Genomic DNA, 25,030 nt, shown 5'->3' on the forward strand with positions numbered 1-25,030 from the left:
ACAGAACCGGTTCCCGGTCCAAAGTAGATTGTGGTCTGTGGGTGAGGGAAGAAAGGTCACAGTTGGGTGACTTTAATATCCTTGTAAGTTTTTATCTGGATAAAACCTTACTTTTGGGGTTTAAGAGCTGAAGCTGAGTAGTAAGTATTGCTCAGCCTCACTCTTTCTCTGAATCTGAAGGTGAAGGCTTTATTCAGCAGGTAACACACCCTCAATTTTCTTCTTTCATTTACTATTCAAGTTTTGATTTTACAGTCCCAATTTGACTCTGTGGTTTCTAGATTCTCTTCCTTTGTTGATTTGGGGTTATGAAATTGAGAAATGAAATATCTTGGAATTGAAATATTTGTAGATACCTTGTATGGAATTCCAGGAAAGTTAACATCTTGGAACTAATAAATCCCAGATAGTCTTCTAAGGATCGCTTGGCTGGAGGTGGGTTTCATGTTGGGAGGAAAAAGAAAAATCATTCTAAGATTAAAGATGGGATTTAGGGTTTTAGGGGATTACTCCAGATTTTCAGTTTTCTTGAGATGCTAGGATTTATGGATAAATGTTAATTTGATGTTACGGCACGCAATAAAAAGTAGACACTGCAGTTGAACCATTTTGCATCTTAAAAAGAAGAATAGCATATGGTTCTTTGAATCTTTGTACTATTTTTGTATGTGGATATCTGAATAGTTCATAGACTGTGATGATGTCAGTGACCAATTATGCAATTTCTCATTGTACTTGATTTATAATAGGGAACCAAACATGGCGAGTGTGATTATGGCCACAACCTTGGGCTCATTCTCAGTAAACAGAAGCAGTAGAGATTGCAGCAAATGGAGTAGTACCAATGGGAAACGCAGTGGTCTAACTGTGAAGGCAATGCGGGTGGAGAAAAGTCTGGAGGAATTGTACGAAGTGAGAGTGGAACGCAAAGTTTCGCCTGAACGAGTTGCAGAGCTCGGAGTTTCAAGGTGGTCAATGTGGAAGACCGGCAAGGGCAAGTTGCCTTGGGATTGGCAGGTGGACCAGTTGGTTTACATTGAGGAAGGAGAGGTGAGAGTTGTGCCGGAAGGAAGTAAGCAGTTCATGCGATTTGTGGCTGGAGATCTTGTTCGTTACCCTAAGTGGTTTGAAGCTGACCTATGGTTCAATGGTCCATACCAAGAGCGTTACAGTTTCAGAGCTTATGGTGATGATTAATCGACTTGTATTACATCTTTTGACGCATATATATGTACTCCTGCCTTCCTTCAGTTTTGCCAGAGCTATTGTCTTTTCTAGAGATTTAGAACCATTTCTTCATTCAACTGTTAAAATGGTTGCATGATACATGATAAAGATGAATGGATACGTCGCAATAATCAATCGAACACTGGAATTGGTATTACAATGAACTTCAAAGATAAGGTATACTGCTTGAATGGAAACAGAACGAGAAAATGAAATACATTCTGCAATCTGCACTATTATACAATAAATACTATCTGGTGGGAATTCAAACCACCATTTATCTCTATAACAAACAGTATCTTATGATACACACCCCTCCATGGCTGAAGAGTACAAAAGAAACTGAACGGCTGATAAACAAGGGGCTGTTTCAATTATCAGCAAAAGCCCCCCACCTTCACCGTTATCCCTTATCAGAACGAAACTACAGTTACAACAAGCTCGAGAGAAATGAGGCCAAGTCCCGCCCACTTTCATTCAGGTAAGAAGACTCACACTTCGGAATTGTGATGATATCAACTACCAGAAGTGGTCCGGGGTTTTTGGCTTGTAGAAATGGCATTAGAAGCAAACCTTGAGACAAGGTCGGCCTCATTGTTCAAAGACTTGGAGGAAGCCACAGCTTCCAAGCGCTTCCAGGTTGATTCACGTTTCTCCTGTGTTTCCTTCTCTTTAGTTTCATCTTCTTGGAATGTGGCCAAGCACTCATCAAAGAGTTCTTGATCAATATCTGAGAATATCTTTCTCACATTCAATGTCAAACTCCGAACAGCTTGATTCCAGTGACTCCGAGCATTTTCCTCCATAGCAGGGAAAATTATTGGCAGAATCACTTGGCGGTTTTGTGTGATCAAAGTTCTTATGTGATCATTATTCCACAAAAACAATGCGCGTTCAGCTACCTGCCAGCAGAAAATAAGTTGAGACTTGAGACAACATGTCACTAATTAAAAATAAAGCAATGATGTATAATATAGTTTATGTAATAAAAAAAAAGCACATCATTCAATCATGCACAGTAAAACCGTTGGTTTCCAGTTTTTCTAAACGATCAAGTGAAATATCATCTGAGTAAGGTGCTTAAACAGACGTTGCCTTGTGTGGAACACTGAATCTACGTATCTCCAGTACCTCTGAAGAGCAAAAATACTCATAATCTGCCTCATTGATTGTGCAGCAGAAATCGTACCAACTAGTGACATCTATAGTTCCCAAACTTCCGATGATTTCTAACTTCCCACTGTCTTTGATACTAGGCCAATTTCATTCCCAGATTATTATATAATGTAAATGTCAACAGCAGGATCTTAGATTAAGCCTACCTTTGGACACCTCCGTTGCTCTAGGAAGCATCCACGTTGAAGCGGCTTTGCGTCGGGAACTTGGGAAGCATAAAGTTTAGACCTTAGAAAGTCAGCTAACACTTGGATTCCATTTCTCTCTCCAAAAGACATAATTGAAGAATTACACTTGTTAAAGCAAATATCAAATTTTTGGTGTATGCAGCCAAAACACCGATGAACAATATGGATAACTCTTCTGAGTTGTGGCAACTTGTACGTTGACACACCCACGTCCCATACACAATTAGTCAATTACTAATGTAAACCAACAGTTCCCAGTTCCGAACAAGGCAATCCATTTTAATTGTCAGTCAACTATGTAGTGCAGATGAATCTGCCACGAAGTAGTGACTGTACTGGTGAGAATAAAATAGAATGATGATGCTTTCTTATATTCCATGATGTGGGATGTTAGAAGTGTGTGTGCAAGACACCATTGAGTTACCTATTCAAGATGTGGATTTGAGCTAATGGGGAGAACTACTAGGGTCCTCGCATAATACTCAACCTCCTCAAGCTTTAGAAGGCAATGGTTTGCCGTGTCAATGAACTTAACACATAAACCAAATATGCTCGCAATATGAAATGGCTGGTCAGAGAGATGACTTTATACGCCACCAGGTATATGTAATGGACATTTATGTTGGTAGTTGGATAGTGGCTACGCCATCCAGAAACCCAAATTTTCAATTCTGAAAATCCTAACACAGCGTCAAAAGCTTCTGAAACATCTTACTTATGTGAAGTTGAAAAGGCAACAATTAAGATGAAAATCAAAATCATAGCATGATGAAGAATGTTCCACTGGACAAATATTAATGGAATATGGATTCATGTAGCAAACATTCTGTCCATGTGCATACACAGATAAAACACAGTAGAAACAACAAACCAAGTAAAAGATAAAGATAATACTTAGAATAGTACCTGAAAATGTGAGCTGCTGAGGCAGTGACCAATTTGACGGAAAAGAGGGACCATGCACCGCTGAAATTCTGATGGTTGGGTAGCTTCCAGAACTTCTTCCAATTCACCAAGGAACATGACTTCCTTTGAACTATTGGTTATGGGCCAATACTTCAACAGTCCTCTAATCACGGTATCAGACAGCTTGCCATCTTTCTCCACAAACTGAGTAATGCAATAGGAAAGTTGCTGATGATACATAGATACACATTTAGGCTTGTGAAGGGGAATCAAGGCGCGGACAAGGAACAGCTTGTGCTCTTCCTTCAAAGGTAAAGCAAAACCATTGATTATACTGCCTAAAATTTCAAGCATTTCTGCAATCCCATTGTGCTTCTGAGTCTCAAATATGAACCAAAAGAAGATATTATTGATGGCTTTCCTAATGAATGGTCGATGCACCATGAACTTCCCATAAACCCGGTGTAGGATTGTTTTTAAGTATTCCCTCTCTCTTTGATCCTCAGAGTCAAACAAATCAAGCAACTTCAAAACAAACGCCTGATCAATATATCTTTTAGCAAGCTTGGCATCTGTCTCAGGAGAAGCCACAAATCTTAACAGAAACTCATACACAACCTGAAGATGAGACCAAGCAGGCTCCAACATCTGGTCCTCCTCGTCCTGGTCATAGCTCTCAAGAGCCTTCTTCTCATGACTCGGGGATGGAAAAGTCCGAAACAAATTGGTGGCCACCATCTTAGTAATCTCCTGCATTGTCACCTCATTGAACTTGGAATTCACAGACGAAATGTAATCCACAAGCTCAAGCAAAGTCTGCCTCTTTACATCCTTCTCCTTGACATTCTTCCACGGATCATTGAAATCAAACACAACACAACACATGTTCAATTTCTTGATAAACAGACCCTGCTTCTCTGCACTGGGGACATCCCTGAAACTCGGCAGGGCCTCATAGGCACCCGAAAACAACAAAGGACCTACTTGACCTGGCTTCTTGGATTGACTGGGTTTACTAGACAGTGGGGCAAGAACCCCATTGCTGGTTCTTGAATTCCCAGAACCTGAATTCGAAGACTTTGAGCTGTTAATGGAATTGGGTCCAATCCCATTAACCCCTCCATCGTTGTATGCATCGTTTTGCGATGATTTCGAAGGTTTTCGAGGTATTCTACCCAGAATTTGTTTGATCATATCTACAGAAACCTCAACCCTAAAAAGCACTAATCAAGTATCCAAACTAGCTCAAATCGTAGGGCATTCTCATAATCTATGCTGATGATTGAAAACCCAATAAGAGGAGCACACCCTAGACGATTCTGGGCACAAAACCCTCATGATTCTCAGCTGGGAATTCAAAATTGAAGAACAACAAAGAGTGGGTTTTGAAGGATTTGAAGAGATAGGGAGGAGAGAAATTGACTTACAATGAGTACAGATAAGAAATGGGATCCGAGGAAACAAAAAAAGAGGTGTAAATCGGAGCTGGAAGTCTTCAAATGGATAAAGATAAAGTTTAAAACCCTAATTAAGTCTTAATTGGAACAGGGACAGAGAGAAAAAGGAAGCCTGAAACAGAAAGAATGAAATTAATTTTTGAATTAATTAGATAAAACAGGAAATGTTGTTATACACTACAGCAGGGAAGGCAGGCAAAATAGGAAACAAACCGGCTCATTGTGGGGATTGTGCTGCTGTCTAAACTGTAAAAGGTCTATTTTATATATCAATTTCTTTTTTTCTTTTTTTTTTTCTTGTTTAAAACACAATTAGGAAGAAGCATTAGGAAAAATAGTAATATCAAATGTGTTGGATAGTTGGATTTGTAGCGGATGTTATTGTTAATTTTTAAATTGTTAATGATGGGGTTCAGAATTCGAATAAGAGGAAAGATTATGTTTTTAAGTGAACATTAAATTGAAAATATAAAGTATTATGTACTGATTCATGTTATTTTGTCGTACTTCTTTTCCAACATTATTGATCATTCAACGTTTTTTAGAGTAAAAATTTATTAGTCGCATGAAAAATAAAGACTCCCTAAGTCTCCAATACGAATTGCTATAAAGAATCAGAACACCTAAATTACCTCTGTTGAGTTTCAATCAAATGACTAAATCCAAATGTAAATGACCATAGTTTCTTTGCGAATAGGTGATTTGGAGATCATTTATGAAGTTGTGATGCCGTATTATGCAGGACAATCAGGTGCCATGATGGATTTCGTGACCATGATTCCTGATCACCAGGCGACCGGGAAAAACAGCATTTATGTTTACGAGTTGTAACAGAATCCAAATTTCAGATAAGAAACTCAGAAGTTTAGGCCAATACAGCCAGTAATGGAATTTAATTTGTCAAATGTGAAGGTGAATCGCTTTGTTAGTGATGGAAGCTGCAAAGTGCTAACGTGCACCAAGCCTGCACTGACTGGAAAATTATGCGCCACAGTTTTAACCCATTTCATCACATTTGTGGCACATGAAATGAAATTACTACTATCCTTCACTTCTTGTGCTTCTTTCTCTGTTTCAAACTTTCAATAATGCCCTTCAGGCTTATAGGCTATTGTTTATATAGTAGTTCCTTTTCTGAAAAATACAATAACATCTTGGTGCATTCAGTCAACTTGGGACAGAAACCATCAATTGCATAGGATGCCCACTTTGTCATATTGTCTGTCCTCTATTTGGTCAGTAGACCTCGGGTTATCAGAAATAAGAATATTAGTTCTAGGCACTAGGGGTCCAATCTCAGCATATAAAGCCACTCCAAGAGTTGGATTTACATATACAAAACAAACGAAGCTAAAAAAAGATGTGTTTCATAGGTTTAACCAAGAAGTGACTTCAAAATTTCAGTCATGAATGCACAAATAGTGTACAACACCAGTTGTGAGTGGTAAACGCTCAACAATTCAACATGGATCTTCACATTCATAGGTCTGTTAATATCTACGAAAATGTGGTTGGGAGGAAAGCAGGCTGATAGAACAGAACCCAGATTAACCCATTCCATAATATCAACCCAATGGCAACTGATATGCTTACAGAAACATAGAACTAGCAAAAAGACCAGTTAAGCCAAATGGGTAATTCCAATTGCTACTGCACTGCATCCTGTGCCTTTGGAAACATAATCCGAACCAATTCCAAAACCTGCATCTCTAGAACTTAGTCCACAGATGCAGCACTATCAAGGGCTGACAGAAGGACCCTCACCCTCCCAAAAGGGAAAGAATGAAACATTGGGGAATTTATAGAAGGAAAAAAAAAAACCTACAACAGTTTCATCGCATGCATACTAGTAATGCCAGCAATAAAATCATCACAACAAATACAAGGTTCCCCCTAAATGTTTGGTTTGATGTGTTCTCATGTGTTCTGTGATTAAATATGATTTTAATTTTTTGCAAGGACAACACAGATCACTAAGTCATCGCCTAGGTCTAACACACTCATACAAACAGTGGTAATCTAAAAATGCCTCTGGATTGTGCAAGCACAGTATCTTTCCTGCACTATACATTTCCACAACACACAACACTGGAGGTAATGCCAAAGAATTTGAATACCTCCTTGCAAAGCATTCCGATCACAAGGTCATCTCTTCCGGCGCTTTGGCTCCACCTAAACAAAATTAAAAGCAGAACACCATTATTCATACCAACTTAAGAAAGGAAAGGATAGCAAGATATTGATGTATGCAACACAATATTATATCAAAAACGGTCAGATTCATACTAGGAAAAAGACAAAAAGAGGTTCTGACATAGTAATTAATTCTTTGGTTAAGGCTTCATAAACTATAGTGTCTTAACAGCAGTACCTAATGCATAATTCCAACATATTAAACGATTGGGTAAACACAAAAACACAAATTCCCACCAAGTCTCAATAGGGATACTGGTTTGCATTTAAGACCTCTTGAAATCATACACATACATAACATAAATTCTCACCTTAGTCTCAACAGAGGGAGACATGGGGAATGCATTCATTGATCTTTTGGCATCATCATCAGATGAACAGTCAGAACAGAGAAAGTGTTCCAACTTTTTGGCATCTTCAATGGACATACCCATACAAGAGGGATGAAACCTGCAAAATATGTAATCCAGGAAACATATCCACTATTACCACTAATACAAAGCCCATAATTGTTAGTTTCAATCAAAAGCACCCACATATAACAAATGAAATCTAGTAATTTAAAACAAATTACAGTGTATTAGAACTTGAAATTCTTCAAACATGTAGCTTGACCTAAGCATGAAAAAGTCAGTTTTCAAGGCAAAAGCACTGACGTAGTTAAACTGTTAAAGGGTACATTGGATGGATTGAGGATCTTAAATATGCGTGTTAAAGGCAAACTCGCCATTGAGTTTGAAGAGTTGCTTAAATACAATCAAGCCACAATTTGATTCTATATTGCTCAAGCATGATGGAATTCAAAAAACGTGACATAATTAAGGCTTAACACTAAAAGAAACATAAGAACTAGCCACCACACATAATTGCACTTTCCAACATGCACTTCTAAGAATTTGCATGGGTAACATCACAATGCCTCAGCAAGATGTATTCAAACTTCAAAGAAAAAATCACAGGAAATTCTTTGAAGCTTAACTCTGAAACATCTTGCTAGCTCAGGTACCATGTACCAAAGGTTCCCGATCAAAATTAGTTACTCGTTTTTTGTATCTTTTTTAACTATGTGAACAACTGAACATACAACGTCATCTATCCGTATATAGCTTGGACTAAGTATTGAATACTGAAAAATATCCTTGACATACCTCTGATATATTACATTTTACAGAATATTAATAGATATAACACTTGTCTGGAAATTGTTCAAACTAGCAATTCTAATATTCTCGACATTGACATTTCATCAATACTTCAATTTTATAATCATCTAATATCCAACATTTTACAATTTCGTTAATGTTGACATCTAATACCTTACCTTATATCAAGTTCTCAAGCACCTATGCAGCAATTACCAAACTTAATGAAGTAAAAGAAAACCGCAAAAGATTCTGATTTGTTAAGCATAAGGAAACATTTATAACCTTGATTTGTCAGCAAACTGGAAGGGAGAGGGGCCAGTCTGATTAGTGAAAATGGCTAAAAATGGAAATCAATTGAACCCCAACACATTAAAATCTCACTGTTTATATCAGAAACAAGAGATATAACTTCAAGTGTTGAGGGCTGCTGAATTTGAACCAAAGCATATGTTCTGAAACAGAAACATGATTAATAAGACCTGAAGATTTGGTTTGTATAAACACTCATCATGCAACATTACACTTGTTTGATGCTTCCAACTCCTTTAACGTAATGTGAAGCTCAAGCAAATCTGAAAGTCGGACGAATATCCTAACCCATTGTGCAAAACAAATAGCTACTGAATTTGGCATAACTTTCAACATATTAAATCATACGGGCACTAGAAGTCAAGGTTCCATTTTCTATTCGGCTCAACCACTCATTTAGGAAAGCTTCTGGATAAACGTTCCTATTAATAGTACCACAAATTCACTAATTGATGGACGAAAATGCATGCAACTTTGAAATGGATTGAATAATGGCAAGCATGAAACAAGAAAGGTTGTGCAACTAAATTTACCAGTCCTTGCATCCCTCACACTGCACCATAAGGTCGTCCGGATTGTATGGCATCTCACATTTACAATACCTACAACCCAAAGCCAAACAGCATAACTTCAAATACCACTCATTACAATCAAACAGGTATAGACTCCACCTTATAAGCCAAAAACTTACACAGCCACACGGTCCGGTGTGAACCCTCCAGTGGCAGCCTTATACTCAAACCTACAAAAATAGTCTTCAGCTCCCACATTCTCGAGCTTAGTGTAGTTCTTGAAGGAGTGGACTGTACACTTCCCTTCGATAGTGTGTGCACTCTGCACATCAAAATGGTCTGACAGAAACAGCTCCTTGGCTCCATGGAACTGTCTCCTTCCTCCTATTGACTCCTCCGGCCGGTAATACCACCGAACCCGGACCTTCACATTGTTCCGGTGGTCAGCTTCAAGCTTCTCCACTCGTGCCACGTATGGAGGCTTATCAGTGTCCGATGGTCTCATCAACACACAATCCCCAACTACACAACACATAAAAAGACACGAAATTTCAAAAATTTGTCAGCTGAAGTTTGAAATTTTGAATCTGGGTCCTGCTGGGATTTGAGAAACAAGCTCAGCATACAACATAGAATCAATTTTAGGGTTCTTTAGAGCAAGATTCAGTAAACAAAGTAGACAATTCAGTGTTTTCAGAAGCTGAAATTGAAAAATAAAATCTGGGTTTTTGAGAGAGATGAAGAATGATAGTTTACCCCGGACGGCTTTGTTGGTGCCCTTGATGTTGTAGGAGTCAAGGTCCTTCTTCCCAGGTTTGGTCTTGGCCATGAAAGTAGTTGTGGAGCTGGAACTTGTGGGATTTCCAGACACAGAGATTTGAGGGGAAAATGTGAGGGGAAAAGAGGTGAAACAAAAGTGAGGACTTTTAAAGGAGAGATGGGTGGATTTGAGAAAAGGGGTTTGGATGGTAAAGTCTTGGGGGAGTAAAAGGAAACCCTAGATTGTTTGAACTTTGAACTAGACTGGGACAAAAATAGGGGAGGAGATGAGTGTTCTCGGAGAGAAGAGAGAGAGAGAGAATCGTTGTCTTGCGGACTTGCGAGGATGAACTGAATGGATGACACATCACCATGTACCATTCATCTGCATTCATCATCATCCATTTTTTGTATACACGAGCACATCTTTAAAAAAATTTAAAAGAAATCAAGAAAATTAAGAACATTGCCTTTTTAGAAAGGATTTAGTTTATTAAGAGTTTGGTCATGAGATCACAATGGTTGACAAGTGCATCTTGGCTCACAAAGAAAATAGAGAGATGATCAATGTAAATATGGTTGTGAGTCGTGAAATAGATTAAATGACATAACACACACTTAGCTGCGTATAAACTAAAGCGAAACAGTTTCTGATTAAAAGAGTAAGTTGTATTTTTAAAAACAACATAATGTACGTTACAACGTTATTAGAAACTTGAATACCTTTACAATTATTAACTAGCGCATCTTGAATGATCTAAAGAACAACAGAGAATACAATAATTTATGTAAAGGGCTGAAATTTGTAATTCTACACTCACTCTTTCATATTTTTAGTTTTTTATTTATTTATTTAAGTTACTAAAATAGGAAATAATGAGACTGGATTGTGAAATATGTACATGTCACAATCATCACATCGAGCTTCTGAAACATACTCGTGGTACTTCAAATGTAAAACTCACAGCAAAAATGTTCTTCTGAATAATAGCTTTTGGATTTTCAACAAAAAAAGTGTATATGCATATGTCTAATCAATCATATTCAGGCAGCACCTAAACCAGGCATAAGCATCAAATTATCCTAAGATACATATACCACCATTAAGATAGCAACAACAACTTTCGATAGCTGTCAAGCCTCACTCGATTCACGCGCGACATCAAGGAGGCACTACAAATGCTTTGCTGAGACCGATTAGAACTTCAATCTCACATTGAAGAGAAGGAAAGCTTAACCCTTTCCCCCGACCATAAAAGGTATCATTCTCTCTCCATAAATTACGCATTTACTACTTACTACTATTATTCTGTCAATATAAATACATTGATTGACTTAGGTATAAGAGTGTCGAAAACCGCCCAGCCGCAGTCTGTTCTATTGACGCCGCTTTATATTTTTTCTTTGACAGAGTTAGGGTCTTTCGTTCATAGTCTTTGCAAGACCATAACCGGATCATCATCCGCTAAAGATAGTGATTAAGTGACCTATAAACCATTGCATCAACAAAAAGACTATGGTAAAAAATAAACAGTTTGTCTCTGCTTAATGTATTATGTGAAGAGACTGAGCTACAAGTTTTTATTAAATTATTAACAAAATTATAATATTATTCAATAAAATAATACCAGATTTCTTTTAAACTGCTCAATACCATTTTGTCTAGCGGCATACAACCCCTTTAGTAAGTGAGAGGTACGGTTGTAAGTTTGACTCACGAAGTTGTAATATTTAAGTTGTTTACAAGATAAAAATAAAAAAATTTCTTTCGAACTTATGCCAAACCTAGTTCATTCTAGAATTTTCAAAGATCCTAAACCAAAGCCCTAGGGTTGAGTGTTGCATTGCGGTGGCCAACTCTGCTTTACTACATGATTTGGGTGCTTTGCGATGTTGTTCTATTCAGGGTGAGGCATGTGATCGTGTTTTTTAGTTATGTGATCAACACCACAAACCAAGGCAATGTTGTTGGCAGGAGGAATGAAGAAGTCGGCGTCCAACGACATCGATTGTGGTTCTCTTGGTTTAAGTTGACTTGGTCTATATGGCTTAAAGAGAGCACTAGACAGAAATAGACCCAAACCTAGATGCAAGAACACAAGACCATGAGCCCATACCCATTTGTTATGGGCACCCAACTTCATTGCATCCACCACAGCCGAATTTGATGGCCAACCTTGCCCCCATTACCTCACCACCATTTTCTCCAACCTGACCTCAAAGGCAAGCCGAAAAATAGACATTCTATGTTCGTCCAACGTCAGCGTTGCCCCACTACCTCAAGCCTAGAACACAATCTAATATGGAACAAATCAAATCTTAGGAGATCCCAAACCCACTCCATGACCGCTTACACAACGATGAAGGCCGACCAACGTCGCAGATCAAAACCGATGAACGCCCTTCAAACCTAACCTTCAAAAGAAACCGTCGCCCAAACCTAGTAGTCTGAGTAGTTGTCGCCCAAGTCAATGCAGTATCGACCCAAAAAAAAAAAAAAAATCAGATTGAAGCACCTTCATATTGCACACTCGAACACGGACGTCAAACACCAACCCATGTATTACATCTGACCTCGTCGACGCCTTGCAAAAATGTTGACCATGCAGATAGATAAATCAGAAATGAAACACAACACCTAATATTGTAAAATAAATCCTTGCATCTAAACAATACGCATGTGTCCATTCGAACTCTTTCTTATTTTCATACTTTTGCCTGGTGCCGGGCATCTTCGGTTCAAGTCGGTTTTAGGGCGAAATCAAAATCAATCTGAATTATTCGGTTTATGGTTTTTCCAACCGGATCCGAATTTTAAAACCTTACACCCAAATATTCGGCTCATTTGAATTTTCATATCGGTTCAGGTCAATTTCAATTTTGACCCATATTTGAATTTTTTTTTCCCGTCTAGTATCTCATTGTAAAGTTGAACTTAAAGTTTTTGACTTGAGTAACATGTTTTTTTATAAACTCAAAGTACAACAAGCAATCAAATGCACTCCTAATCTTTTCTAACCAACATATTTCTCCGAGAAATGAGTTGAATGAGAAATTATGTTAAGGTTGTTAGGATCTTTGTCTTTTATTGAAGTGTGGGAGAGTACATTGTAAATAGAGATGAAATCTACTAATAATAATAGCATTTTACGTATATAAATTATATATCTATATATACATTATATAATTCAGGTCGGCTCGATTTTTTTGGTTTGTTTAAGAGCTTGAACTGGATCAAATCCGATTTAAACCGGTTCAGATCGGTTCACTACTTATTTTGACTCAATTGTTTTAGTTTAGTTATCCGATCCGGATTTTTGGTTCGGCTCCGTCGGTTTTTTGCAGCCATTCGGTTAAAACCCAGCCCTACTTTTAGCAATGTAATTACATGAATTTAACTGTTTAAAAGTTAGATAATCAATAAAGATCATCCATACAAAATAATTAATGTAAAAAAAAAAAAAAAAAACAACAATAACATTTACTCAGTAAATTGTATCAAAGTCAAACATATAAAGGGCTGATTAGAGACTGGTAACTTTCAGCATGTTATTTGGCTTGTGCTTGTGCATATTCCGTTTCCCACAAAAGGACAATGTGATGTTTGGGCTCTTGTGAATGTGCTTACGTGTACTCGGATATGAATCATATTAAATCGACTTGTTCTTCTTCCGTTGAGCAGCCACATGATTACGCGTGAGTAATCATTTTGGATTCTTGGTTCTTTTCCGTTTAGGAAACGTTGGATTGCTATGAAAGTGTTCTATTGTTATATCTTGTATTCGAGTCGTTAATTTCTCTTTTGGATTACTTCGGGAGGAACTTTGAACCATTTCATAGGGAATTTGCCCTAAGAATCGCTGCACTCGAACAATTGGCTGTAATTAGTTGAAAAGGCCAGAGTCGTTCTGGTTGAGACTCTGTCTCTTACTGTAATTGTAGAATGGCTCACAAAAGGGTACGTTGAAGCATCTGAATAGCATTTGAAGACTGCCGGCGGTCACTGTGGGGGCAGTGAGTCGTTATAGATGCTTTCACATTGCCTTGTTAGGTTCAAGGCTAGCTAGGTCCGATCTGTGGACATCCAAGTCTAGGATCCAGAAGAGGCATATGGAATCCATAGCTTGGCCAACATCATAGAGATCCTGGTGTATAGCCCGATGTTATGATTCAAAGATAACGAGTGGCAGCTTTTCTCCAGAGAAAATCAAAGTAAAGAAAGCGGCTTACATTGACAAGTTAAATGTGGCCGGCCTCAAAATGATAATTAATTAGAAGCAAATATCACTGCGAATTCAAGTACATGAGCCCTAACTACGATGATCAACCAGCTAATCAAGCTAGGATATTTTCCAACATATTATCAATCAAACCAAAGGAGTACGTAGACGTGCAATCCATATTTTACACATACTGATAAGCATTGAGGCCTCAAAATGGCAATCAGTTAGATGTAAACATCACTGCCAGTTCAAGTACAATACCCCTACAGCCAGCTAGGGTATTTTCCATACATACGATCAGTCGACCATAGGAGTAGACGTGCAATCCATAGGTGATGGATTACATATGAGATGGTCCATATAATTGTAGAAGAATTGGGGATGATCCACCATTTTTTGGAAGGAATGATCCACCATAGCAAGTTGCATACCCTCCGCAGACGGTTTCCAATGGCGTTTCCTTTGGTTTATGAACCAGTTGTTTATCTGCTTCACAGTCAGACCTGTAGATGCTGCTAGGGCTAGCTTTTGAGGCTCCTGCATATACAGATGTAAATATATATTGTATCATCCATATCACGAAAACTATCATAACAAGAAGAATACCATGTAACTACTAGATTCAAGACTATATATCACCCACACAAGTCATTATTCTAAGGGAGCTAGCTGCCATTGGCATTCCAACGTATAACCAATCATATATAGATACTGCTACGTAGACAAATGAAGATACTGCTACGTATACAAATGAAGATCAACTATCACAAGGGATGCGTGTGCAAGAGACTAAAGATAGACTATCTGATATGTGTTCAAGAACATGCATGTAGTTAGTATGGTACTGATGCATACCGATGGATAGGGCCATGTGTAATTTCTGCTCCACCATTCTTGCAACTGAACCCGGGCTTCCTTGGGCAACTTTCCGTTCTTCTTCTTCTTCTTTAACTCCTGGCTGAGACTGCCAAGAGATCCACCGTACTTTTGCAGAAGCTTAGCTCTAATATCCCAATCTTTGGCTCTTGGATCTATGCAATTTTCATTCACACCAGCCTCTTCTGAAGAGCCACCTTGTCCAACAAGATCACCAGTACTAGCTGATCATGCCTCAAATCAGTCGGAAAATCATACAGAAGATGCAATGATAAGTAATCAAACCATATGCTTCAGTTATATTCCACTGAACAAAAGAGTGTAGAGATTAAAAGCAGAAAGTACATACAGCATGAACTTGGTGGCCATCTTTTTTGGATAGCTTTCTTATATGATCAACCATAGTGGACAGTTCAATTACAAGCATAAATTATTAATATCTGAGTGAAGGTTTTAGAGTGAGAACTGAGTCTCGTGTCCAAGGGCATATGGTGACCAAAAGTACAAAACACACAAGTTACATATATAGGAATGTTAGTCATCTCCATGAACAATATACTAAACCTACAAATACGCCGATTAATGAAAACTGACTGCGAAGTACCCTAGCCTAGCTCACATATACACATAACTCCCCAATGAACGAATCCATATCAACACCAAGAAACATAGAAGGGTGTGTGTAAGTGTGTAACTCAAAGAAGACTAAGCTCTTTTATAAAAGAACTTTATAAAAATATTAGGGAAAGATATTACAATTAAGTAATAAAACACTCGCTTCACTGGAAACTAAAAGAATTCCGTTTATTCCAGTACCACAAGTAAGAAACCAACTGCATGCATAAATTGATTATCTGAAAATTTATTGAGCACAAACACTCACACACACTGTGAACATCATCTATATCTAGCTCAACCTCATGGCTTCACCTTTTAGCAGTGCCTAGCTAGAAGAGGGAATTTCTCAATCAAGTTGATTCTTGATAAATTTTCAAAACTGAAGTTTGCTCCACCCTTTCGTCCAAAAAAAAGAAAAAAGAAAAAAAAACAGAAGTTTGCTCCACCCTAGCAACCAAGTTAATATCTTGTGTTACATTTCAATTATTTTTAATAATTTGGACTATCCATTATCTTATTGCCTTCGTTTAAATACTTATCAAGGCTTGAACACAACAGACTAGAAAATGGAACGACACCAGAAATTAAATAACCTATGAAGTAAGTAGATCCCCCATTATAGACCCAGACAAAAAAAAAATAGAATCAAATCAAGCTACTCATATATATGGTCTACCACTCCAGGCACCTAGCAAATAGCTAGCATTTTGCTTGATTAATCTAGCTAGAAAGCCCTGTTCTTATCCTATGAAAAGGTACACATGCATGAAATAAGCAGGAAGGACCTCTAGATCGATTTCATTGTAGTGCATGTATTCGATAAATAAGAGAAGGAACATGAAGAAGTGATGATCGTCACCAGAATATGATGGTGAAACGGACAGAGCTTTGAGCTGGGAGTTGATTTTAGAGAGGCCAAGCATGGCTTCATGGAAGGGTTTTGTAAGCTCTTCATGGTACTTGGTAAGCATCTCACAATAGGCCTCCATGAACTGATCCAGCTCTGGGTCTGGTTCTGATTCTTCACATGCTGCAGAAAGAGCAGCCGAAGAAGATATTGAGGCCGCAGCCGCATCCTCTAACCTAGCCACCACTTCAGCAGGAGCCCCAACCTTAACAAAAACAAACCCTCATGATTAATAAGCAAACAAGTTCAGAAATATAACAAGGGCAAGCAGCAGCTAGATCAGAGAAGAAGCTAGAAGCTGTATGAAATACCTTTTGACAATTGACATAAGAGGCCAAGAGGCGAGGGAAGAGAGGATGACTCATGACCTTAGTTTTCATTCTCATCTCATATTCCTGACTACCATTTTGGTTTGGATTAATGTTGGTAAAAGGCAGAGAAACAAAGCAGTGCTGATGGTTACTAGAACTACTAGTCTGATCTGCAGCAGCAGCAGCATAAGAATTCACAAGAGGAGGAGGCATCAACATCCCAGAAGAAGACCCAGCTGATCCCATCACACCATGACTATAGTAATAATTGCTCTTACCCATCCCACTCTCCATCTTCTCTGTCTCTCTACCTTTCGGAACCCTAGACCATCTCTCACTCTCCATCTGTTCAATGCAGGTAAGAATTATGAGCTCTACTACAACAGGGGAACGCCTCCCGGTTTTTAAGCTTAAAACTCTCAATGAGTGTAGCTAGAAAGACCAAGGGTGTGTTACAGTGAACAGTCGCAGTCAGTCAGAAACATGAGGATATTTTTTTCATTTCTTTTTCTTTTCCATCTTGCTTCTGTACATAAACAGTAACCCAGAGATGAGAGAGATAGAGATGCACACAGTGAACGAGGTGTGCACGCGGAGTTAACGTGTAGTTGTGCAACTCCTACTGGAGCTGAGATTGTTTCCTTCCCGATACAAAAAGCAAAGCTAGCTAAGCTCTTTGGTATTTCTGCATCTCGGTTACTGAAACTGCAGTAGTGAGGGACGTTTATCTGTATCTGATTTGCAGGTCTTGAGTATAATTATTAGGGTTTAAGCTAATGATGTAGTTTGATGACAGTACTGTGACACAAGCATCTGTATGTACTACGACTACTATACCCTGTCTCTCTCGCTCTCTTTTGCTTTCTTGGCCTGGCTGTAGTGGATTGATGGGAAATGATCAAACGTCAACCGTCTATGTTAGTGATTGAGTTTGATTACTGTCTTCTCATTCTTTTCTTCCATCCATTAAACCCAGCCTGTTTAATATACCCTGGTCATTTGATTGGATTGTCCTATTTTGTCCAATGTCCATAGCCCTTCATCTCTACCGTACCCCATGTATTATAACCGTCTCTCTACGATATGATGTTAAAGACGTATTAATGTAGATACGTACAGAGGATTGAATGTATTTAACATAGCAATACATAGTATAAAACTTGTAGAAGTGTCAATGCACTGATGCAGTATAAAACTTGTTAGAATTCAAATACAATGTCAACCTTCGTTTATCACTTCTTAAAAAGTTCTACCATCTTAATTACGTCCTCATTTTTGAACATTTGTTTTGATTGATCGATGGACCTAATCCAGGTTCTATTTGAGTTCTAATTTGAAGCTATATACCTAATGCTAACTAATTTTCAATACCCTCATTAAAAAATAAAACTAATTTTCACTAACAAACAAATTCAATCTTCAAAAGACATATTGTATATAATCATTTGTCTTTATTGAATTTTCTTAATTACATATTTATATATGTGAGATTTAAACTCTTGATATTTACGATATCAACTAGACTAACTAATTAAGCAACAGGTCATGGTTCACTGAGAACCAAGTGCAAACTATAATGTGTTACTTACTTACTTGTATTTGTTACTCGATCTTTAGTAGTGAAGTGGAGAGAACTCTTGGAACATGTTAACTAGGGTTTCTTGTTTTTATACTCTACACTTGGTATTTAAAGTAAGACGACAACTGATACTGGTCGATACTGATCTATGAAGTAGAAATTGTAGACCAGCAGGAATCAAAGCACTGAGCTAGCTAGGTTAGGTCTAGTTCATAATTAGGAGTTTAGGAGCTGTAGCCGTGGGGAAGGGAAAAGAGAAAAGCTGTCCGAACGTCCCTTCTGTCTTTCCTTGCCTCCGGTCTTCGTCTTCGTTCCTCTCTTCTCAGATCTGCTCATTTTTTGGTTTCCTTCCCCCTGAAAATTAGTATTATTATTTTTTCGTTCGTGGCAAGTTTAATGCATGCTTTTGCTTCTTTGAAGCCCTGTATTCTTATAGAGAAAAATCAAATTTTAACACAAAATTATCAACTTTTTAATCCACTTCAACTGTAAATGCAACTCTTGTATAATCATTATCAAACTACATACTGAATACATACATCACTGCATCACTTGTACAAAAACTACAACGTACACAAGAACAACCATGATGAGAAGTAAGTCCCATTATGCAGAATTATTTCCACAGATGTTTGAATCTATTATCCAATAGGATTAATTTGATAGTAGTGAAAATGAACTAATGAATTGAAATTTGTTTAGTCATTGTGGTTTGAAGTTGACATATGTTTAGTCTTTATGATTTTATTTTAATTTAAATAGTTCTTACGGTCACAATTTTTCATCTAAATAGTCTTTATGGTTTTATTTTAATCTGAATAGTCTTTTAAATCATGATTTTTCATCCAAGTAGTCATTTCGACAGTTTTCTCAGTTAAAGGTTATAAGGACTATTTGGATGAAAAATCATGATTTTAAGGACTATTCAAATTAAAATAAAACCATAAACACTATTTAGATGAAAAAATTATGACTGTAAGGACTATTCAAATTAAAATAAAACCATAAGGACTAAACAGATGTCGACTTCAAACCACAAAACTATACAATATTTTACCCTTAACTAATTCAACGCCTTTCAAGTATAGTTAGCTTAAACTAACCAAAAACCATTGGTTCATAATTTTGGGTTGCTCCGTCCTTTTCAGAGCCTCTCTGAAAACTGAAACTAGGGTTTTGTTTGCGGCGGCGTTATTCCTCGGATGGACCTCGATCGGGCACTCTCTGAAAACTGAAACTAGGGTTTCGATTGCGGCGGCGTCATTCCTCGGATAGACGTCGATCGGGCACGACGGGGCACCGTGCAAGCGGGGTTTTGGGCAAAGCGGCGCATCGTGCAAATGAGGCTTCAATCAAGACGGTGACGGTGGTGCAGTTCGGGGTCTTGGTTTTGGAGATCGGTCCCCCTATTCGTAAGAGAGATCAACGAGGCGGCGTCGGCTTCTGCTCCGGCTTTGGGGTGGTGGTGTGACTGTGTAGATCTAGTTAGTGATCTGGTTTTGGTAGGGAGGCCTCGACGGTGGCGGCTTGAACTCATATCGAGCGGTTTTGCGGCGCCATATCCGATTTGGTGAGAGGAATAACTCTGGGACTTTGTTTTGAGGTTTAGCAGGAGGATGGTGTTGATGCTGTGGTGGCTAAGCAGACCACCGGAGAGACAACCGTCGGCGGCAGCTGACGTCAGGAACGTGTTTGTGGCTGGGTGCTCAGTGTGGGTGTCCTCAGCACATGAACATGGGCTCGGGTCTCTCATTGGGCCTCAACTTATGACCATGGGTTTAGGCCTTTAAGATGGTTTCAGGCCAGGTCGAATAAGTTAGGGTTAGGGCCTGCCCAACCCTAATAGGTTATGATATTTTGTTTTAGTTTTCTCTTGGTTGTACCACATGGTAGTTTCTTTTAAGTAGCTTTTGGGTTATCTGGCTTGACTTCATTCTCTCGGCCCTTGCGGGCGGGTCATGTTGTAATTACCATTTTTCGGTTTGATACAAAAGACTTCACGTCCATGTTTCTAAAAAAATAAAAAAGTATAGCTAGCTTCTTATATGGACTAATTTTTTTCAATTTACCCTTATAAACTTTAGGTCGATCATCATGTTAGTCATTCTTTTTTCAATTTCATTAAAAACACCCATCGACTCCCAATTTTCATCAGCCGTGTCAAAACCTTCGTTTTCCATCTAATTCCTCCGTCAAGTGATGACATGACATCAAAGAAAAAAGTCAAAATTTAAAAAAAAAAAAAACATTTTTGATCATTTTTCCCCATATCGATTCACATATTTGTTCCCATCACAACCCCTAAACCTTAGTTATTTTGGTGGGATTGAATGCAATTTGTTTATTTTGCCATTTTTCGGTGGGTCCAGCGACTTCAAATTTGGTTTTCTTCTTAATGCAAGTCATCACATGACGGGGGAATTGAATGAAAAATGGATGTTTAGACACGGCTGATGAAAATTGGAAGTCGATGGGTGTTTTTGATGAAATTGATAGAAAATAGACTAACATGATGATCAACCTAAAATTAATGGAGGTAAACTTAAATTAATCTTTCTTATATTTTACATCTAATTTGTTCATAGCCTCAATTTTCATTATCTATTTAGATATATCTAAGTAATTAAAAGTTACAAGATACGATCGAGATGCACTTCAATTTCATTATTGTAATTTTTTTATTATTAGTGTTATACAAAACTAATATTGGTTACTGGTGCATCAATCATCGGTCAATTGCAAGCTCTGTTCAAACTAAAAATATGAAGCACCCTTTTGCAAACCATATCGTGCATTGTACCCTTACGAGTTCATAAATACATCAAGTAACCCCTTCAACAAGATTCACTCTACTTTTCTACATGTAATCATGTATCAACTTTAGTGTACCGTATATATGACCAACCATTAGAAAACTAGATCAAGTATGGGTAGAGAGTGGTAGACTTGTATTTCTTGTTTTCTTGTATTCGGTTGTAGGGTGTTCGACCCATAGGATAACGAGGTATTGGTTTCCTCTCACTCTTTGTAGTTTGATCGAGTTAGAGGCTCATGCTATTTGTTGTTATTTGATTTTCAGCTTAGTGTTTGCAAACTTTGTAATTGAGTTTGTCTCTTGATTAATGAATTATTCATTTCTACTAAAAAAAAAACTAAAAAACTAGATCATGCAATAAGCTTTCTTTATTACTTATTAGCTTATTGTAAAACTATATACTATAACTATATGCATGGGATGCTTATCAATAATTCAACCTGTAGCTGACAGAGTTCTTGAAGGATCGATGAGGAACAAATCGAATATGGTCACAACGTGATATTGACGGACATAAGATTTGTACGTGTTTTCTTTCCCTAAATTTCAACGCAAACAAGTTTTGGAATCTCATATGTCAGACAATCAGCACAAGGGAAGGAAAGGTGGAAATCTCTCTTATTGTTATCGGAAAATAGTTAGGGGACCAAAAAGCTGCTTCGAGCTGGGTGAAAATTAGTGACAATTTGGCAATCGAGGTGAATCAAAGCTTTCTTGCACAAACTTTACCAGTTCGTCGGAAAAACGGGTGAGAACTTAATAAACACCTTTCAGTGACGAATCATTCACCAGAAAAAACTTGAGAGCAAACACCTTTAACTGTTCTAACCTACCAGGGGAGATTGATATCTGTGTTTTCACTAGATCGTGAACAAGATTTGCGGAATGACAATATGTTAAGCAAGAGTATGCCCTAATACATAATTATAGCATTTAAAAATCAGATTTAGTCAGAGTGGCACAGATCCTAAACTAATATGCTCCGCAAATTTTCACCCTGAAATATAGCATACATGATGATTGATGATTAAGTTGCAGATATATGTAGCTAAACCTGAAAAACAAATTCAATTGAAGTTGTGTAGAAAGGAAAAAATCAGACGGAGAAAAGACAATAGAACGAGAGAAAGCCATTTTGCCTGAAAGATGTTCTTCATTCAACAACAATTTACTTAACAAACAAGCTTCCTATGCTTTAAAACACATAATATCTTGCGTTAAGAAAACATAAACCGTTTGATGAACGCCTCCATGGATAATGAAACTTCCTTTGGGGTCTAAATAAGAATTCATCATAACTAGGATAAATGTACTTAGATCTGGCTCCGATACTCAATCGCGTGCCTGCAACCTGCCTAGAGTTTTTGGATGATGACAGAATTGGTGGCACCGGCTTGCTCAATTGTTTGGTCCAAATCAGTGAGCTGTTTTGGAGGAAAACCCATTGTCTGCAATCGGTAATTTCTTACCCCACCAGGTCTTGATGCATCAATAAAAGCATGAATGTCTCTAATTGTATGGCGGTTGTTGAAGCGAGACACCATCCGGGTACCATCTGCCAACCTTAGCTGAATAGAGGTCGATGGCAATGACTGATCAACGGTTAAGCCCATTGATGGCAATGGAGCAGTTGTAGGAGGAGGACCGGCAGCAGCAGTTGACTCAGAGGCAGCTGACTCCGAAGTGCTGCCACCCAAAGTTCTTCCAACACCCTGAAAAGCAGCCTGACTACGCTGCTTCACTGGTTCCTGCAAATATGTTAAGCAACTAGACATCAGAAACATTGAATTGGATGAGGATCAACGACAAAGTTACAACCAGATAATAGAATAGAACTAGCACATACACGGTAGTCTTCCTCCCGCTTGATAAGACTGACTTCAACAGTAGTCATCCTACTAGGTGGTTCAAGCTCTTCTGGGCACTCAGATTTCTTGATGCTCTGCATTTATAATAACACATCATCTCTATAATAAGAGAGATAAAACCAAGCAGAGAAAAACAAAGTACACCAAACAAGTGCAATGAAAGGCATAAGAAGAGCAACTAAGAATGTCATGCAGCTAATCACATATGAAAACTAGTAAACCAACCCATACATATATCTATCTCCTCTAATATCAACGGCTGTCCCAACTCCCAACCCATATATCAAAATAATGAGGGGAAAACTGTGGAAGAAGATTCTGGTCATTCCTGAAAATTTTCAGTCAAATCTGGGCCAATCATGTTTAACTAGAATACTCTCCTCCCTAAGGCCATATGGTACATGACTGTCAATCTCTAGTTGCCAATTTAAACACAAGGACTCCAGAACAAGACCTTATCATCTTCCTTCAGTCTTTCAAGTCCATTTGTATAAAAAAACATTACATGGTGTGTTAAAACTTGGAAATTTTCAATCTAGCATCTTATATAATTTTCAGAATCCCCTGACATTGGACAAAGCGACAACTAAAAGTAAAAAAGTAAAGGAGCTGATTGACTAAACAGAAGATTTGGATCCCAAGCGGTAAACTTCACTAGAAATAAAAGCTGGTATGCTACTGTAGAGAGCACTGAAAATGATTTAAACAATTAGATAATTGCATGAAAAACTTACTTCCATGAAGGTTGCATTTGCAGGATCATCCACCCTCCGCAGTGGGCCGTCGTCTACGGTAAAGCCATTGTTCCAGAAAGTGATGGTGTGATTGATAGATTCAGGTGGCGGAGGTGCAGCAGCTGGAACAGTCTCCCCTGTAAGTGTCCGAGCTGTTCCAGTAAAACTTCTCGAGCTTGAAGAAGGTTCCAGAGGTGCTTGGTGAAACTGTCTGGCTTGAGCGAAAATTGAATCCACGTCACCCGCACCGCCTCTGGTAGGGTCTTGGACAAGCATACCACTGGAACAATCAAACAACATCAAGAATTGCAAATTATTCCTCATCGAAAAAGACAATCGCAAACCTCATACAGGGTCTACAATCTGAACAATATGAAACTTCACAGTAGAAGCAAGAACTTCAACTAAACTGACAATGATTGGTACACCAGTAATAGACTTCAAAATCACAAAAGGCAACTATTTGGTTATAATGAGGTTAATTCTATAATGCAGACATAATTTCTAATCAAACACAGTATTACGTTTTATTATAGAGACTATCAATTGCTAAGAAAACAAACCAATTGGATTTTACTTTCACATTGTTCATAATATTCCCAAACTTAGGGTTACTAAAGCAGCAAATTATCCCTTGCTTAAAAAAAGACAATAATTTTACTTGTAAACCCTAATAGGATTTACCTTTTCTCGCCGCCAGTGTAGTACTCGTTGGGTTCATCGTCGTCACTGTCAGAGCCATCCTTCACCGGACGCCGATTCAGATCGGAAAGCGTCCGAATGCCGCCACGTGTACGCGCGGCGGGGGGCTTGTTGTCATCCTTGCTGCTCCCGGAGGCTGCGCGCTTCGACCGGAGCTGGTACGCCGGGCGAGACGGCGCCGGCGAGGGCGAGCGGGAGCGCGTGGGGGACTGGGAGGGAGAGTACTCCGGCGAGTGAGATGGAGACGGCGAGAGCGAATGGGACGCCGGGACTGGGTTGGTGACGGCGACGGTGGCGTCGTCGACGGCGGCGGCGTCGTTTTCAAAGAAAGTGGAAACGGCGGCGTCGAGGTCCCAATTATGGGATTCGAGGAAGAAGCGGGCTTCTTGGGGAGAGGCGGAGGTGATCTCGCAGAAGGAGCTGATGACGGCGTCGTTTTGGGGGTTGGATTCTTGGGGTTCGGTTTCCATGATCGGATTCTTTGATTGCTTTCGAAGACTACACTAGAATTTGGGAACTAAATCA

At 38.5% G+C, this 25,030-nt stretch overlaps 4 protein-coding genes across 4 annotated transcripts; 1 reads left to right on the forward strand and 3 right to left on the reverse strand.

Moving 5' to 3' along the window:
• The first annotated feature begins 129 nt into the window (after window positions 1-129).
• LOC101299920 lies at window positions 130-1,421 on the forward strand. The gene is made up of 2 exons (XM_004309401.1): window positions 130-200; window positions 750-1,421. The coding sequence occupies exon 2, from the start codon at window positions 760-762 to the stop codon at window positions 1,195-1,197; it is 438 nt and encodes a 145-aa protein (XP_004309449.1). The 5' UTR covers window positions 130-200; window positions 750-759; the 3' UTR covers window positions 1,198-1,421.
• On the reverse strand, window positions 1,350-24,975 carry LOC101301349 (serine/threonine protein phosphatase 2A 59 kDa regulatory subunit B' gamma isoform-like). Its single transcript, XM_004309406.1, has 7 exons — window positions 24,488-24,975; window positions 23,804-24,083; window positions 23,048-23,143; window positions 22,569-22,949; window positions 22,035-22,114; window positions 3,498-4,710; window positions 1,350-2,129 (listed from the first exon to the last, which is right to left on the reverse strand). The coding sequence occupies exons 1-7, from the start codon at window positions 24,973-24,975 to the stop codon at window positions 1,743-1,745; spliced, it is 2,925 nt and encodes a 974-aa protein (XP_004309454.1). The 3' UTR covers window positions 1,350-1,742.
• LOC101300495 (BAH and coiled-coil domain-containing protein 1-like) lies at window positions 6,793-10,253 on the reverse strand. The gene is made up of 5 exons (XM_004309403.1): window positions 9,870-10,253; window positions 9,293-9,635; window positions 9,135-9,203; window positions 7,459-7,597; window positions 6,793-7,126 (listed from the first exon to the last, which is right to left on the reverse strand). The coding sequence occupies exons 1-5, from the start codon at window positions 9,940-9,942 to the stop codon at window positions 7,100-7,102; spliced, it is 651 nt and encodes a 216-aa protein (XP_004309451.1). The 5' UTR covers window positions 9,943-10,253; the 3' UTR covers window positions 6,793-7,099.
• Window positions 14,393-17,152, reverse strand: LOC101300202 (homeobox protein SBH1-like). The gene is made up of 4 exons (XM_004309402.1): window positions 16,808-17,152; window positions 16,449-16,701; window positions 14,951-15,195; window positions 14,393-14,632 (listed from the first exon to the last, which is right to left on the reverse strand). The coding sequence occupies exons 1-4, from the start codon at window positions 17,150-17,152 to the stop codon at window positions 14,393-14,395; spliced, it is 1,083 nt and encodes a 360-aa protein (XP_004309450.1).
• Window positions 24,976-25,030: the final 55 nt, after the last annotated feature.

This window comes from Fragaria vesca, unplaced genomic scaffold, assembly GCF_000184155.1.
Source record: "Fragaria vesca subsp. vesca unplaced genomic scaffold, FraVesHawaii_1.0 scf0512932, whole genome shotgun sequence".
NCBI classification, from domain to species: domain Eukaryota; kingdom Viridiplantae; phylum Streptophyta; class Magnoliopsida; order Rosales; family Rosaceae; genus Fragaria; species Fragaria vesca.